The sequence below is a fragment of the Plectropomus leopardus genome, chromosome 5 (genome assembly GCF_026936395.1).
Source record: "Plectropomus leopardus strain MGB_pleo_1.0 chromosome 5, ASM2693639v1, whole genome shotgun sequence".
Taxonomy (NCBI): domain Eukaryota; kingdom Metazoa; phylum Chordata; class Actinopteri; order Perciformes; family Serranidae; genus Plectropomus; species Plectropomus leopardus.
Genome location: NC_142180.1, coordinates 30804995 through 30820994, shown reverse-complemented (window position 1 = coordinate 30820994; position 16000 = coordinate 30804995). Strand labels below are relative to the sequence as shown.

The 16000-nt window shown below is 37.6% G+C and overlaps 2 protein-coding genes across 2 annotated transcripts; both read right to left on the bottom strand.

The window, feature by feature from the left end:
• Positions 1-1275: 1275 nt before the first annotated feature.
• Positions 1276-9514, bottom strand: LOC121941243 (dimethylaniline monooxygenase [N-oxide-forming] 2-like). The gene is made up of 12 exons (XM_042483997.2): positions 9205-9514; positions 8354-8524; positions 6929-7062; positions 6010-6198; positions 5752-5917; positions 5479-5621; positions 4565-4764; positions 4221-4454; positions 2866-2987; positions 2708-2780; positions 2542-2611; positions 1276-2459 (listed from the first exon to the last, which is right to left on the bottom strand). The coding sequence occupies exons 3-12, from the start codon at positions 7058-7060 to the stop codon at positions 2097-2099; spliced, it is 1692 nt and encodes a 563-aa protein (XP_042339931.2). The 5' UTR covers positions 7061-7062; positions 8354-8524; positions 9205-9514; the 3' UTR covers positions 1276-2096.
• Positions 9515-9939: 425 nt separating this feature from the next.
• LOC121941396 (flavin-containing monooxygenase 5-like) lies at positions 9940-15904 on the bottom strand. Its single transcript, XM_088077936.1, has 11 exons — positions 15774-15904; positions 14401-14543; positions 14076-14260; positions 13805-13970; positions 13517-13659; positions 13234-13433; positions 12934-13069; positions 12632-12851; positions 12467-12539; positions 11409-11661; positions 9940-11301 (listed from the first exon to the last, which is right to left on the bottom strand). Exons 2-11 carry the CDS (start codon positions 14534-14536, stop codon positions 11152-11154), a joined length of 1662 nt encoding a protein of 553 aa, XP_087934062.1. The 5' UTR covers positions 14537-14543; positions 15774-15904; the 3' UTR covers positions 9940-11151.
• Between the last annotated feature and the right edge of the window lie 96 nt (positions 15905-16000).

Below are 16000 nucleotides of genomic sequence, written 5' to 3'. Positions count from 1 at the left end.
TCAGGATGCTGGATGGCCCCTGCTTAATAAGTACCAAAATGATGCCCAACTGGCTAATCGAGAGGCAAAGTGCAACCTCGACACTGTGCAACATTTGTAAAACTCTGTAAGCACTGAAAGTATGTGGCAATGAGCAACATTTAAATTACAAAAGCTAAGGCGAGGATTAATCTTAAAAACCGTCTTAACCCTTTGAAACAAATTGGTTTCCTTGTTTTCACAAACATGGCAAAAAGTGACAAAAAATGACCTGAAAATAAATTTAAAAAAAAAGAATAAAAGTATAGAAAATTTTTGACGCACGCACACTTCAAATTGGTTCCAATCTCGACAAGAAAAGTGATCCAGAGCTCAAGTCAATCCTTAAAACGCTTTACTAAAAAACACTGGAGACTCAAAAATACTTTAAAGAAAAAAACATGCTGGCAAAATCAGATGTGATAGACTTAAATATGCAATTGACACACAGAAAGCTAAGTGACCTCCTGGAAAAAACTGGTGTTTAACGTTTCACAAGGTCTTATAAACCCTACACACTCCTTTGTTTTGTCAACAATTTCTCTCAATCCATTGAAAATATTAATGTTTAAGCCTGCAGTATTGCTTTGAGTCAGCAGAACATGTTGCCTAATAGGCTTCCATGATGCCTGAGCTAGCATGGCATACAGTCTGTGGCACCAAAATTTGCTGTGTAGACTTTTCTCAATGACTTTCACTTCTGCTATCAGATGATAAAAACACAGTATAGTAGAATTCACTGGTCTTTCCCCCTCTACATGTGCTTTTACTCATCTCTGTTTCTACTCACAAGAAGTATAGGTCAAACTTTTGGGGCCTAATTTTCATGCCTCTGCACCAGCGATGGCCAAAGCCAAAGGCATTATGTTTGTGGGTTGTCTGGCACATTCTTGTGAACACAAAACATCAAATTTGGCACAAACATTTACTTGGATTCAAGGTTTATTTTAGCATGGGTGATGCATTTCCATCTCAAAAAGGCAAAAGCATCTTTGCAGCACTTCCTGAAAGCTCAAGACAATGTTTTGTATTCATGCTTCCATTATTGGGAGCAATACTAAAAAAAAAAAAAAGCATGTATGGTGGCCCTGAGGGTCAAAACACAATGACATTTAAAAAAAGCAAATACAAATACACAAAACGTCTTTATAGTGTAATTTTACTTGTACTTCTATTGCTTTATGTGTACTTAGGCCTACAGTTAAACATGCCAGTTTTTTAAAGACTTTTTAAATACCAATCAAGATTGAAATTGATTAATAAAATCTTTATTTATAAAGCACCTTTAAAAACAAATATGCAAAATACAAAAAGGTTAACAAAGCGAAGCAGAGGCAAGAAACCCCAGTATCACAAGACAAAATAAAAAGACAAAATAAAAAATGAATTAAAAGACCAATTTCACAACAACCCAAATTGAAGGAAAAAAAAGACGGGACCCATAATTTTTCTTAAATATTTACTCTAAAATTAATGTAATACAATTTAAAAAATTCGAAAGTGGACTACATGGAAAAACATTATGTCATAAAGAGTTTTGTTTACTCCTTTATCCTGATCGGTATGACATTAAATTTGGTAAATTAATAAAGAAAAATAAATATTACCAATATTATTTTGAGAATTTACAGTCCAGTGTCAGAAAAAACACAGTTCAGAATATAATTCTTCCCATATCATCTTTATGATTTCAACAGAGTGGTTTAAGACATATTAATACTGATTAAAGTCATGTTTAATCATTTAAGACTTTTCAAAGATCAACAGGAACCCTACTGCAATCCTGTCAGTAGAGCTCAAACTACTTTTAACAATTTTATAAGTCCATATTCTTAGATGTACCACATTTGTACACCACAATAAAAGCGAGAGGCTGGCTTTTTCTCTGCAAGCTAAGAACAAAATAAAAAGACTAAATTACAGTACATAGATTTCTGTGTAGTCTGTGTTTCACTGCATCTTGAATCATTTTGGATATTAAAAGGTGGATCTATAATCAAAGTCTGTTCTTACATTTTACATCACATTGCAACATAAAGAATTTGGATGCTGAATTACAAACTAGAACTGGATTTTTATCACTGACCAGTAAACCAGGAGTTCCTGAGGAAAATCTTACACCTGTCCAGGATCTGAGCTGCACCCTGCAGCACTGGAATCGTCTCCTTAGACAGAAGGACGGCCAATGTCACAGCTCCTCCAAATGTGAGAAGCCAGGGAGACATGAGGACAGACGGCCTGCTCTCTGGTTCTGGTACCGCTCTGGTTCTGAACGGCTGAGCGACTCGCTCCCACTGGGTGAGGATAGCCTGACGGGCTCCGGCCCAACGTCCAGGCCCAGTGAGACGATACTGGTATGGAGTGCAGGGACCAAAGAAAACCTTCGTCCAGAGCACAGGATCTGTCAGGAGTAGTCTCAGGAAGTTTGGTCGAACCCCGACCTGCGATTGGAAGTCTGTCACTACAGTGGTGTCTTACTCATACAAAAAAAATGGTAATACAAATTTATGGTGCAAAACTGACCTCCTTAGCCATGAAATCCAGGTATGGGATGTAATCTACCTGGAGAGCCGCCTTTCGCGGGCAGGGACAGCTGAGAGAAAAACATTCAACACAACATATTTTAAATTGTGTTCAACAGGAAGAACATGAATGATCTGCCTGTACCATCAAAAGTGAAGATGTCTACCTCTTCATGTTTTCCTTTTTCTCAGATTCAATGACTTCCAGCATTTTCTCTTTAGGTGGAAGACGGCTCGAACCTTCAAGATAAAACACACCAACTGAGACATTTTGCGTCTCAGTCCTGATTGTTTGTTTATACATTTAAAGCTCACAATTCTTTACCAGTAAAGACTTTCACAGCCCACCGTGCCTGCATCTCCACAATGGGAAAGATTGGTCCTTTTGCCTGGATAAGACCCATGACAGCCAGAGTGGGCTGTGATAGAGAAGGAGGAAACAGTGTCCTGAAATTTGAAAAAAAAAAAAAAAAAAGTAAGGTGATCTTTTCAAATGACGATACATTACAATAATATTTGACAGTCCAAAAACAATTAAATATATTATACAATATATATATATAATAATAAAAAAACATGATGTAAATAAATATATAAGCTCCATTCTTTTTATAGGTTGGCCTCTGGGGTATCAGACTTTTTGTGTCATCATCACATGTCTATTCAATAAGTATTTATCATACAAGTACATGCAATTTTGTTTAACTTTACAAAATCGTATTTGTTTTACAATTTATATAATTTTGTCTGATGCTGCATTGAATTGTTGAAGTATCTTTAAAAATGCAATTTAATAAAATTATCAAAGGTCCAGTGTGTAGGATTTAGGGGCATCTATTGGTAGGAATGGCTTATAACAGAGAACTATGTTTTCTTTAGTGTAAAATTTTGTTACCTTAGAATGAGCTGTTTAAATTTACATGAGGATGTCCTTTTTATCAAGAATGCCATGTTGCACCATTATATTTCTATAGTTGCCCAGAATGGAAAAACCAAACATTGGCTGTAGATAAAGTCATTCGTGTCTTCACATTGACCACTGTATTAAGCAGCTCCTTCACGAGGAGATCTTCAGAAAAACATAGCTTTTTAGAATTCGAAACTGCTTTATTAAGTGTTTTTACTATTTTAAATCACTGGGAATATCTGTTTTGAAGAGGAGGAGACCAATGCAGATACTTTATCTCCCATTAAAAACCTCCTGAATGTTTGGATCTTAAGTTTTTGGATAAAAAAAGTTAAATAGAAATAAATTTAAAAAAAATAGCAAGTGCTGGACTAACAGCCTGTCTCTGACATGCCAAACAGCTTTGGAAAAACAGAGATTTTTAACATTAAACTGATTTATTCAGTGTTTTTTTTACCAGCTTTAAATCACATGGTCTATTTGTTCTGGAGAAGAGACCCCTGCAGATAATTTTGTACCCAGTAAAACCCTCCTGAACTATAAAGACTTTTGAAAGTCTAACTGGGACAAGTTTAAACTGGTTGCAATTTCCAAATCTCACCACTAGCTGCCACTAAATCCCCCTAATCATACAAACTTAAGCTTTAAATTAGTTAAATGAAAAACCTGAGTTTTTAAATGTGCAATGTGAAGTTTCAATCGACCATCTTTACAAAATAATAAAAAAAATCAGCTCTTGCTATTAAAAAAAACCAAACAAACGAGATACCTACTTGTACAATGTAAGCTCTCCTTTAGGCCCCTCAGTTAGACCTGGAGGCAGGAATGAGAAGGTACAATTATAACCTGTACAGAAGACCACAGTGTCAATGTCCTCCTCCACGGTGCCATCTTCAAATACAACTCCAGAGTCCTTGAATTCTTTCAGATTGGGTTTCATTACTAGTGCTCCCTGAAGGATTCGACCAGGAAGGTCATCATTAATCAAGGGCCTTTTCTCCCACAGTCTGGGAAAGACAGGAAAAGATATGAGTCACCCAAACATGATATTATGTTACATTTAAAATTACAACACCATCCTCGCACTGAGATCACACAGCAGATCAGTAAGTGTCACCTGTGTCTGGGCTTCAGGCCATAAAGTCTGTGGTCATATTTGTAGTTCAGCTCTCTCTCTGCTGCCCAGTTGACCAGATTTTTGGGAAGAAGCCATATGAGGAGGCTGGTGAGCCTGGTGATATGGGTCATGTCCAGGGGAAGACCATTTCTGGACATTCTGCCAATAACCCAGGAGCCGTGGCGTGTGCTGAGAAATGTCTGTCAGAGAGTAAAAAGTTTGTGAATACACGTATTCTGTTGGTGGAAAAACTGGCAGTGCAATGCAAGAGCAGTGCAGTACACAGTGGGCAGTTTTCCATTAAAGATTTATGCAAAACCTAAATTATATTTTTGAAATGTCGATAAAACACAATTGTGAGATGAGCGTTTCCATTGAGTGATGTCATGTGACTTCTCCTCTCGTGATAACATCCAAGAAGCATGACGATGGATGTTCGAATTATTAGCAGGTTTATTTCTGTTGCAGCCACCTCACTAGCCGTCATTATGTACAGTTAAAGGTGACAGAGGCATGCGAACAAAAATGAAAAGGCAAGCCCCTCATGCATGGGAGTGGCCACATGAGGGATTTCTGGGAGGTGAAAGTCCATGATTTCACAAAGAGATTGTGGTTTCAAAACTTCCGAATAGTTTGCTCAACTTTTGAAGTTATGTGATGCAATAACATCTCTTGTAGCACCTGCTGCAACATGCCAGACAGAGCCAGTTGACAAGCACATTGCCAGAGCATCATGTGACCTTCAGAAGCAAAAAAAGGTGTTTCCATTGATCACCTGAAATGCAACCTCATGCAAGTGTAAATGTTTTTTTTTTCAAAATAGACATGTTTGACCTATTGTTGTCATCTGTCTCAGGTCCCCTTGTTTTTGGCCAAACAACAATGAAGCTTTTTCTAATCCTCCTCTGTCTCACCTTCTCTGCAGATCGGCTAATCTCAACTGCAATATCGCCTCCAGAATTGCCAATGCCAACCACCACCACTCTCTGCCCTCTGCAGGCATCTGCATCTTTATATTCCCAGCTGTGAAAACACCTGCCAGAAAATGTCTCATATCCTGGAGAAACACAGATGGTGCAACAGATCAAAGGAAAATAATAATATTTCTTGCAGGAATGTGAAGATGTAAAGTAAATCAATCAACTTTACTCCATCAAAGCCTATAAAATGTCCGTTAATTTACTGACCTGTAAAATCTGACAGTGGTAAGGCTGGATGGGTGTAGTGGCCTGTGCACACCAGAACTGCATCAAAGATGTGTCTCTCCTCCTCTCCATCCCTGTTCATGGTCACTACGTCCCACTGACCAGACAGAGAGAAATCCGGCCTTTGTTTGACGCTCCTTACTTTGGTCTGAAACAAGCATGTCCACATTCACACAAACATGAATTAATAAAGTTAACTTTGTTGTATGAATTTGTGAAAAGACAGTGGTGCCCCTGTACCTGAAAATTAATGTATTTGAGCAAGTCAAAGTGGTCAGCATAGAGCCTGAGGTACTGCAGTAGCTGTGAGTTGTGCATGTAGTTTGGATAGTCAGCTGGCATGGGGAAATCACTGAAACACATCATCTCTTTGGAGGTGTTGACCACTAAGGAGCGATAGATGCTGGATTGCTCGGGCTCAGGTGACTCCTGTGGATGCAAAGTAAAAAAAAGACACACTGTAAATCTAATAAAGGCATCAATCTGATGAAGACACTTTTCTGTTTTAGTGGTGTTGTTAATCACTGTTGTGCACAACTTGTTCTAGATGAGATGGAAAGGTCTTTGGCCATACAGCATCGCTGTTTTTAGATATTTTTAAAAAAAAAAAATGTTTACATAATCTCAGTGGTGCACTTAAACTGCCTCCTCCACCCACTAATGACTGCAAACGTATTTTAAACTTTATACCATATCAAATAATCTTTTTTTTATCTTTGCACCTCTTGTCTGCACTTTTGCTATTTTTACTATTAATTTGTATTTTAAAATCTTTAAATCAGATTTTGTAATTAATTGTACCTTTTATATCTTATGTCTTTACTCTTTTATTGTAAATCTGTATGCTCTATTAAATCTTTGTATTTTATTGCTGTGAAGCACTTTGAATTGCCCTGTTGTATCAAATGTGCTATACAAATAAAGCTGCCTTGCCTAGTATAGTCATGAGAAAATACTAAGCAAAAAGTAACCTTTTCAGACTATACTTTTTGTTTTCCTTTTGTTTTTCCTTTGAATTTAAATCATTTTGATTATTTATCCTTTATCAAGTGTATTGCTCTTGGAAAATTACAAGGACTGAAAAAATAGCCACAAACAAACAAACAAACAAACAAATACATAGAATACTCAAAAAAAAACCAACAATGGCCCAGCTCACCTTAAAATTCCACAGGCCGCCAATATCGCCACTGCTCTCAAAGCAGACAGGCTCCAGGCCCTCGTCGACACAGATCTTGGTACAGACCAGACCAGAGCTGCCTGCTCCAACCACTGCCACACGTCGAACCATTGCTGAGGAGGGACACAAAACATCAGCAATGTGACAAATCTGAAAACAAGAGCTGACAATCATCAACCATGCCAGCAGCTTTGTGAGGCTGCTCTTAGGTATAATGGTGCTTTTAGCCAAATTAGTCATTCCTCATAAGCTATCGCCAAACTTTTACAGCAGAAATAAACATGTCTGGTACAAAAAACATGTTTTTGATCTCTACAGCTAATATCCCTATTTATGAAAACTGTATATGTGGTAAATTTCACCTGCTTACATTTTATTAAGGCTTATAAAGTTATGCACAAAGGGCAGCACTGCTTTGAGTGACAGACTGTCTGCGAGGCAGGACAGTGCAATATTTTAGTAACATTTTCAGCTGCAAGTTTTCTTTAAGTTTGTTAGGTTAAAGTTAGGGTAACATTCTCTATAGACATCATCAAAACATTGTTGTTTTTTTTTGGTAACATATCACATTACAGGAACGTTTAAAAAAAATATTGCGTCATCTCAGGCCTTAATAACACCCTGAAAACATCCTCTGAATATTGCTTCTTTTGTTCTTATGTAACATTGTTGGAACGTTTTATAAAAGAACATTCAATCATCTGTCACCTCTTAACATCACCAAAACATCCTCACAATGTTGCACTTAATATGTTATGTCTTAGTTAGCATTTAGCCTTATAGGAACATTATTAGATAATAAACATCCTTAAAAAGGTTCTTTGAACACTAGATTAAAATGTTTTCTTATCTTTCTTTACAACTTTTAGGCAAAGTTATCCAGTGTTGTAGGGACGTTCCCTGTTAGCTTGGGAGTCAGATCCACGTCTTTCTCCTCCATTGCTCCAACCTCTTCTCCTATTATGGTCACTTCTGGCTCCAAAAATCCAAGATGGCCAAAATGCCGAACTCAAGGCTTCAAAATGTTATGTTATAATTAGCACTGTAAATATTACTTAAGTAAACTATGTCTTGTTTATGATCCACTCCTCTTCAAGAAACACATTATTTTACTAGTTTGCATTTCAGAACAACAGCATACAGTAGCATTAAAATGTTGGGATACTTTAACAGATCAGACTTTCATGATTTAACCTATTGATTTGTGCACTCTAGCAGGATTCGTTTCAGCAATTTTAAGCACTCTAACGTCTGTTAGAAGAGAACTGTTATTTTTGAACAGCAGTGACAAATCTGTCACATCATTAAGTAGTTTAAAACTTGCAGGAATATAGCAGAAGTTTGAGGAAGTGAATCAGTTTGAAGAGAGATACTTGTTGTAGGGGTTATGTCAGCTGCTCTCACCTCCTCCTGTACGCTGGTTGCGAGTCCTGCTGCTGTAATCAAATGCTCAGCAGCCTCTGGACTCACATGAACTGAGCTGTTGCTTATCAACTACTCAGGTAAATAGTATTGCAAGGGAGGGACTTTAACCCTGTTAGCTGGAATAGAGATGTCTCCAAATAGTGACTCTCACTGGAAGAGAAAGACAGAGAAAGTTAACCCCTGACATGCACATCAAACCACACTGAAAATGAAAAGCTTAACGTGGTATGACCTTCACAAAACCTGCTCCATATACAGTTATTTATGGGAATGCTTATGCATTGTTAGCCCCTTTGAAACCTGGGCAAATTGGCTTGATTTCTTTCAAAAACAGAAGGCAATGAGCCACTTAAGAAGAAATGAACAAGAAATCAGCAAGGAATTAGTGACAAGTACAAGAAAATCACCTGAAAATTAGCAAAAAAAAAAAATAATAAATAAACAAACAAATAAATGTAAAAGTTAAAAAACAAACAAACAAAACACCCTGAAAAAAAGAAGAAAATATAATAATTCTGTAAACAAACCAAACCAAAAAAGACTAACTATAGGCCTTTAATTAAGAAATTAGAAGTATAATTCTCTCAAATAATTCCCTGGCATTTTAAAATTGTTTTCTAAATCTGCTAATTTCTTATATTTATTTTCTAATTTTAAGGACATTATTTCCCAGTTGCTCATTTTCCTTTTTCTCGTTTTAAAAAAAAATCCCCCAAAACAATTTGCTCATATTCAGTTCATATGTTTAGGCTAAATACCTGTGAAAGGCGTCTGAATGCAGCACAAGACAAGTAATGTTGATCCAGCTTTGAGATACTTCAGTTACTCACCCCGTTATCTCTAATTTATTAAGTTTTTCTCGCATGCCTCCACAGTCAGGCAAGAATCAAAAGCAGCAAACTTTCTTCATGAAAAAGACAACTGCGTCGCGTTTGACAACTAAACTATATCAAAAAATGTGTTTACAAACTCTCCCAAAACTAGTGCAGTTTAATCCAAGTCCAGCATATCCAGTCGTAAATCACACTACTCCCAAAACACTTCCAGTTTTTGATAAACTTTTCTTTTAAAACACTTCCGCACGAACATCAGGCACGGACAGCCAGAGTCTCCTCTCCATAGGCGCATGCCTGAGCACGCGCGTGCAACTTTATATCGCTCGAGCACGAGCAGAGTTCAAACTCACGAGCGAAGGAATTTCAGAGTTACATTTGGCGATAATTCATGTGTTTGAAGTACTTAGCAAACGACTGCGGTTTTTAAATAGTTATCATTACGAATTTCGTCAAGTATGTGCAAAATTCAAAATGTATATGCAAAACTATACACGTTTTATATTTTGACTATAAAAGTATATGCAAAATGCAAAACATGATAATGCAGTTTTTACTTTCTTTTGAGAAATCAAAGCAAATAAAATAGATAATATCCATCCAGCATCTGTCTATCTGTCTATCTATCCTCTGTGTAAAAGATGTAAAAAAAAAAAAAAAAGCAGATTTGTTTTTCACCTGGCTCCCTCTTTTTCCATTATATTACCATGAGGCACAAAAAAGTCAGCCAGATGATGTGTATAATATTGCTTTATTCACACAGAAAAAAGTTCAAGGACACTTAAAGTTAAATATGAAGTAAATGCATGTAGTTTGCTCAGTTGTACTTGACCTCTAACAATCCAGTAAATTTCAACAGACAGCAAAGAAATTATAAAGGAATAATTTTAAAAGATAGGTATCGCTTATCTGTCTTTTGCCAGATGTGTTCACATGCACACATTTGCAAAAATATGTTTGCTCTCACTTCCAAATTTGAGTTTTGATTTTGGAGCTGATGTGACTTTCATATAGTGTGGGGGAAAAGTAAAAGTGTGATAGGAATGCACATTATAGGATTTTTTTTGTTGCTAATATACTGATATTAAAGCAACCCATTTGGCTGATAACCACTATCGATAGATCCACTTTTTTCCAAACATATTTTAAGTGATCAAGTCTCTTCTGTAGTGGTTTTAACAGCATATCATGCATACTCATGATGGCCTAACAACAGATGGAGTCATAAAGTACAGTGATTTTCAGTGTATGTAATAGTCATTCATTGTGCAAGTAAGAAAGTAAATAAGAAAAGTACTTGGGATGAATGTTTTGTACGTGTTCACTTGGTCAATTAAAATAAAATTGGTTTGTTATATTGTCAGTAATCAGCACCTTGGCCAATTCCGATATTTCATTTGAAGCCAATATCTGCCAGTGCTGATATTATCATGCATCCTTAGTGTGTGAATCTGATATTGAAGATTTATGTTTGGATCTTCTATAACACATTAAGTCAGCAATGATTTAACCACGACTTGGATGCTGCAAAGAAAGGATATTGTAGAGGAATGCTGACAAGGAATATTTGTGTTAAATATGAACAGCGTAAAACAGGATTTATTACGTTTCCTTTGAAACATTTTACTTTGATGTAAAATAGTTGCATATAAACATCACTTTTTGCCAAAAGCCACCTTTTGTGATGTTATGCTATGCCGCTGGTTGGCTGGCTGGCAACTTTCTTGGCAGATACGCTTATGGATAATAAATTAATTAATGAATGTATAGATTTATACTGAAGGAATGGAGGGATGAAATACTTTTAGTATTTAGCATCAACAGCTCAGACAGTGACCCCTATTATCAATACTAAATCACAAGCCAAGCAGGAGTTAATGTAGCTAGATTAAGCAGTAGATATAGAATTTGGTTTGCATGTTTCACAGTGTTTGACCGATAAGTTCAGACTGTTTGTGGACGGATTTTGGACAGCATGGCGGGAATGACAGTTGGGTGGTGCACATGGATGTAGTACCCGGCAGCTCCTCCAGCCATAACAGTCAGGCTCAGCTTAAACAGGCGGCCAGCGATGGAAGCCTCTTGCGTCTCCATCTAGAAGATACGGGAGGGGAAATGATATTAGCAAATGGTCAGACAATCGTACTTAATGCAAACAGTGCTTTATTTTCAGATAAGTTTGGGCTTGTTTCTTTTCAAACCTTTCTGGTTTTAAGGGGCTGGAACATGCGGTCAAACTGGGTTAAGATTGCTTTGCGTGCGCCCTCCCATTTCCCTGGTCCCATCAAGCGGTACTGGTAGGCTGTGACAGGCCCCCACAGAACACTCTTAAACATCGCATAGTCTGTGAGGAGGAGCCAGAGGAGGCTGGGCCGCACCCCAATCTCTCCTGCGATGTCATCCATGTAGGAAACAAAGTCCACCTGCAGGGGTGTCAACTTTGACACGATATAGCTGTTGAAAGAATAATTGAGGAATAAATTAAAGAATTTGAAACTATTATGGACACAGTGACTTAATATAGTATAGTTCAATAGAGTGCAGCAGGAATGAGTCTTAAAATGCAGAAATTTCTGCACTTCTGGTTCCCTCGTTTTGAAACCAGTGGATTTTTTAAATTGAGTTTTTGATCAGATGCCTGAAATAAGGTCTGTGGTTAACACAAGCTTAAGAGGCTTTCACATTTTGTTCTGCAACATAAAATATGTCACTGAATACCCATTTGTTAACTCTGAAGATTTTACATAACTTAAAAAAGGCGGGCTCTAATAAGTGGCTAAAATAAACTACAGAATGTCATCATGCCGAACAGCCATATTGTGGTGGCGATGTTAAGTCATGAGACTGTGGTGCAGATCATTTATAGATTGTTAGCTTTTCACTTTTTATGATTGCATTTACACTTAAAAATTATAAAAAAAAATATAAAATTTATTTGTGAGGATTATCTCACTGAACAAAATGTGCAAGTATCATAAACTTTGTTTTCCATAGAGCTAATTTCTTCAACAATCCAGGATCAAATAGAAAAATCCCATAGGCTTTTTGACTAGTTAACCAATGCAATGCTAACTTTTGTGTCAGCCATTCCTGCAGAACTCTAAAAAAAAAAAATAGCATTCTTAGTGTGCACTCAGACCACGTGTTTCTATAGATAAAGTACTTTAATTTAAAAAACTGGTTGGTTGCAACAAATTATCAGGCAAAGGAATATTGGGGAGATATTCAATATCATATTATGATATATTGGAAGTTTTACTTTTTCTCGATATCACTGGTGTCCTGCTCCACAGCTTTAATCATGGCCTGGTTTGACGGCAGCTTTTTATATCCTGAATAGCAAAAACACAGAAGACAGACATGAGTAAATGGACTGCTCTGAATCTGACTACTTGTTGATAATAAACTAGACATGCAGACTCACCTTTGAAGACACGTGTCACCCAGCGGGCCTGCATTTCAGCCTGGGGCATGATGGCTCCAAGGGCATGGATGAAACCCACGACAGCCAGAGTGGGATGCTCCATGTTGGGCGGAAAGACGTGCTTGTACAGACCCACGCGGTGCCCGGACTTGTACATAGCATTACTCGGCAAATAAGGGAAATCGTAGCTGTAGCCTGTGGCAAACACGATTGTATCCACCTGGAACAAGGAAGAGATACGTTGGACAAGCTTACATTTTGCCTGAAATAAAGAAAAGAAGTGTCCTTGGACAGTTTCTAACATTTTCCACAGTGCTGCCATCGTCAAACACCACGGTGGAACCACGGATCTCCTTCACGTTTGGTTTGATGATGACCGACCCAGAAAGAATCTTTAGAGGCAGATCATCGTTGATCACTGGGATCTGACTGAAGAGTCTGAGGAGGAAGCAAGGAAGGAAGATACGGTAAAGTAAATACTCTACATCCACAGATTCAGTTTTTAAATGTGATTGATTTGATTGTCTGCACAGTTTGGCAACAATGTGACAAAGTCAGACTTTATGCAGGGGAAAAATTTGTGCGGTCCGGACAGCGCCTACCTGTGTTTGGGTTTGAGGGCATACATGGTGTGGTCATACATGGCGTTGAGTTTCTTCTCACCAAACCAGTTAAAGAAGTTCATAGGAAACAGCTGGAAGAGGATGTGGACAAAGCGCGTGTTGTACTTCATGTCCACAGGCAGGCCGTTGTCGGAAACCTGACGGACGACCCAGGCACCACGACGAGTGCTCATATACACCTGAAGAATGAGACCAATAGTCAGACATCAATATTCAACTTGAAAAAGAAGGAAGACAAGCATTCGGGAAAGACTCAGCGAACCTGCTCTGCCACCCTGCTGGACTCCACAGCAATGTCACCTCCGGAGTTACCGATGCCGATGACCACAACTTTCTTCCCGTGCATGTCTTCAGCCCCCTTGTAGTCCCAGCTGTGCAGGTATTTTCCTTCAAATGTCTCAATTCCTGCAAAAGAAAAACAAAATGAACCTACAGTGGGACTATGTTTTGACCAAGTTTGCAAGTTTGGGCAACATGTGGGAATGATATGTTTTGTTCTCATTTTAATGAAAGCCTGGGCAAGATGCATCCAAGATTTGTCTGTCTTTACCTGGGAAGTCTTTGAGTGGCAGATTGGGGTAGGTGTAGTGGCCAGAGCAGCAGATAACAGCATCAAAAACATGCCTCTCCTCCTGGCCATCTCTATTCTCCGTCACCACCTCCCACTGACCAGTGCGAGTGAAATCTGGTCTTTGTTTGACGCTCTTCACTGCGGTCTAAAATATATCAAAAATAATAATGATAGATAGTTTGTGGATATTGTGTTAAACTGCATTAGAAATACTTTATAAAATTCTCTCTGCTCTTTTGTATCTTGTTACCTGGAAGCGAATGTGTTGCAGCAGTTTAAAATGTTCTGCGTACATCCTGAAGTATTTCAGGATTTTGGAGTGGTGCATGTAGTTGGGGTAATCGGCAGGAATAGGGAAGTCACTGTAGCACATCATCTCTTTGGAGATGTTGATGGTGAGAGAACGGTAGATGCTGGCCCGATTTGGCTCTGACACTTCCTGCAGAGAAGAGGTTTCAAATGACAGAAAATGTGGGAAAAGAAAAAAAGTGGTGAGATTTATCAGCGTTTGATCCTTCAGTCTCTGCAATGGAAGAGCCTGGGACTCTTTAGCTTTGTTTCTCTGGAGCGATGACTTGCCTTAAACTTCCATAGTCCGCCCATATCGTCGCTGCTTTCAAAGCAGGTTGGCACCATGCCCTCATCTAGACAAGCCTTAATGCTGGTCAGACCGGAAGGGCCAGCCCCGATCACTGCTACTCTGTGCACCATGGTGGAGCTGCAGCAAAGAAAGGGAAAAATATTTCTTTTGAACTCCTCACTCATCATATTTTAGTACATCATTCTAAACATTTAACTTTTAAGTCCCACCCTCTGTCATCTACGAGACAGTTAAGTTATATAATGATGGTAATTCTATTGACGGTACAATAAAGAGTGCCTTAATGCAGTGTTTAGTGTATTTATTGCCTTGCTTTACCAAGTGCAGAAAGCCAATACATGCAGAGTCTAACTGAACACAACTGGAACTAAATCCTCGCACCAAGAGCTGAACTGACCTTCCAGTCCAACTTGCATTATATTATCTAATTAACCCTTCAACACCTGCAGTGACACCAGTTTTCTTGTGCTGCCTTCAGGGGTCTTTCACAAGCATTTAAACCTCTGAAACATGAAAAAAATGTTTTGATTTCTTTTGAAAACATGGGAAAGGGGCAACTTGGCAAGAAATGTCACGCAAAAAGCAAAATAAATAAATAAATGAAATAAATAAATTGTAAAAAGTAAAGACAAAATTAGCTGGAAATAAGCTGAGAGTGATGATTAGATATTATCAAAAAGATTAAGAAAAATATTCATAAAATAGAAATATTATAATTCTGTTTTCAAACTTTTGTATTTAAACCTGTATTTTAACCTTTCCTCTCATCTCAGTCTCATCTTTTGTTTGTGTTTTTTTTTTCTTATTTTTTCTAATCTCTTCCTAATCATTGCTTGTTAAGTTGCTTAATGCATGACAATCAGTTTTTAAGGTCATTGGTTAGTCTTATTCATTTTCTAGGTTGTAAGTATTACTGTATAATACATGCACTTTGTTTTTCTTAAATCCACACAACAATTCAGTAATTTTTAACACTTTTAAATACCACCTACTTAGTGTCTGGACTGATATTTTCAAGCCTCAGATAGCTTTTGACATCCCATTTAACATCTCCATTGCAACTCATTGATTGCACTTGTATTTTAATTGGGTGTTGGTTTGTATAAATAAGGTGTATCTGCACTTTTGAATTATCAAAAATATTTCTGGTTGCATAGCCTATGACATAAAGCAATATTACTAAACGCCTATGCATGTGCTTATCAATCCCCTAATATCAGGATCTTTCATCAATGTTTCTCAGTTCCCAAAAATAGAAAGAAAAGCAGTTCTTACAAATATCGCAAAAATATCAGAATTTTGCAAAAAATATATCAGAAATACAACTGTAGAAGCTCTCTGTCTTACCTTGATCCTTGTGTGTCCCTTCAACTGCGACACGTCATTGAGGGGCAGGCTTTTATACTGAGATTCTCCTGAAAATCTTTTTTTTGGTCTTCTCTATGACTGCCCAAAAAAGGAAAATTAGGTTGTGGTTACTGAAATCCTGCAGGACTGGTTTTGACTAAAATTCAGTTCATGCCCTCTTAATTAAAAAAAGTGGACATAAGAGTGCTGATGAGTAACTGAATAAT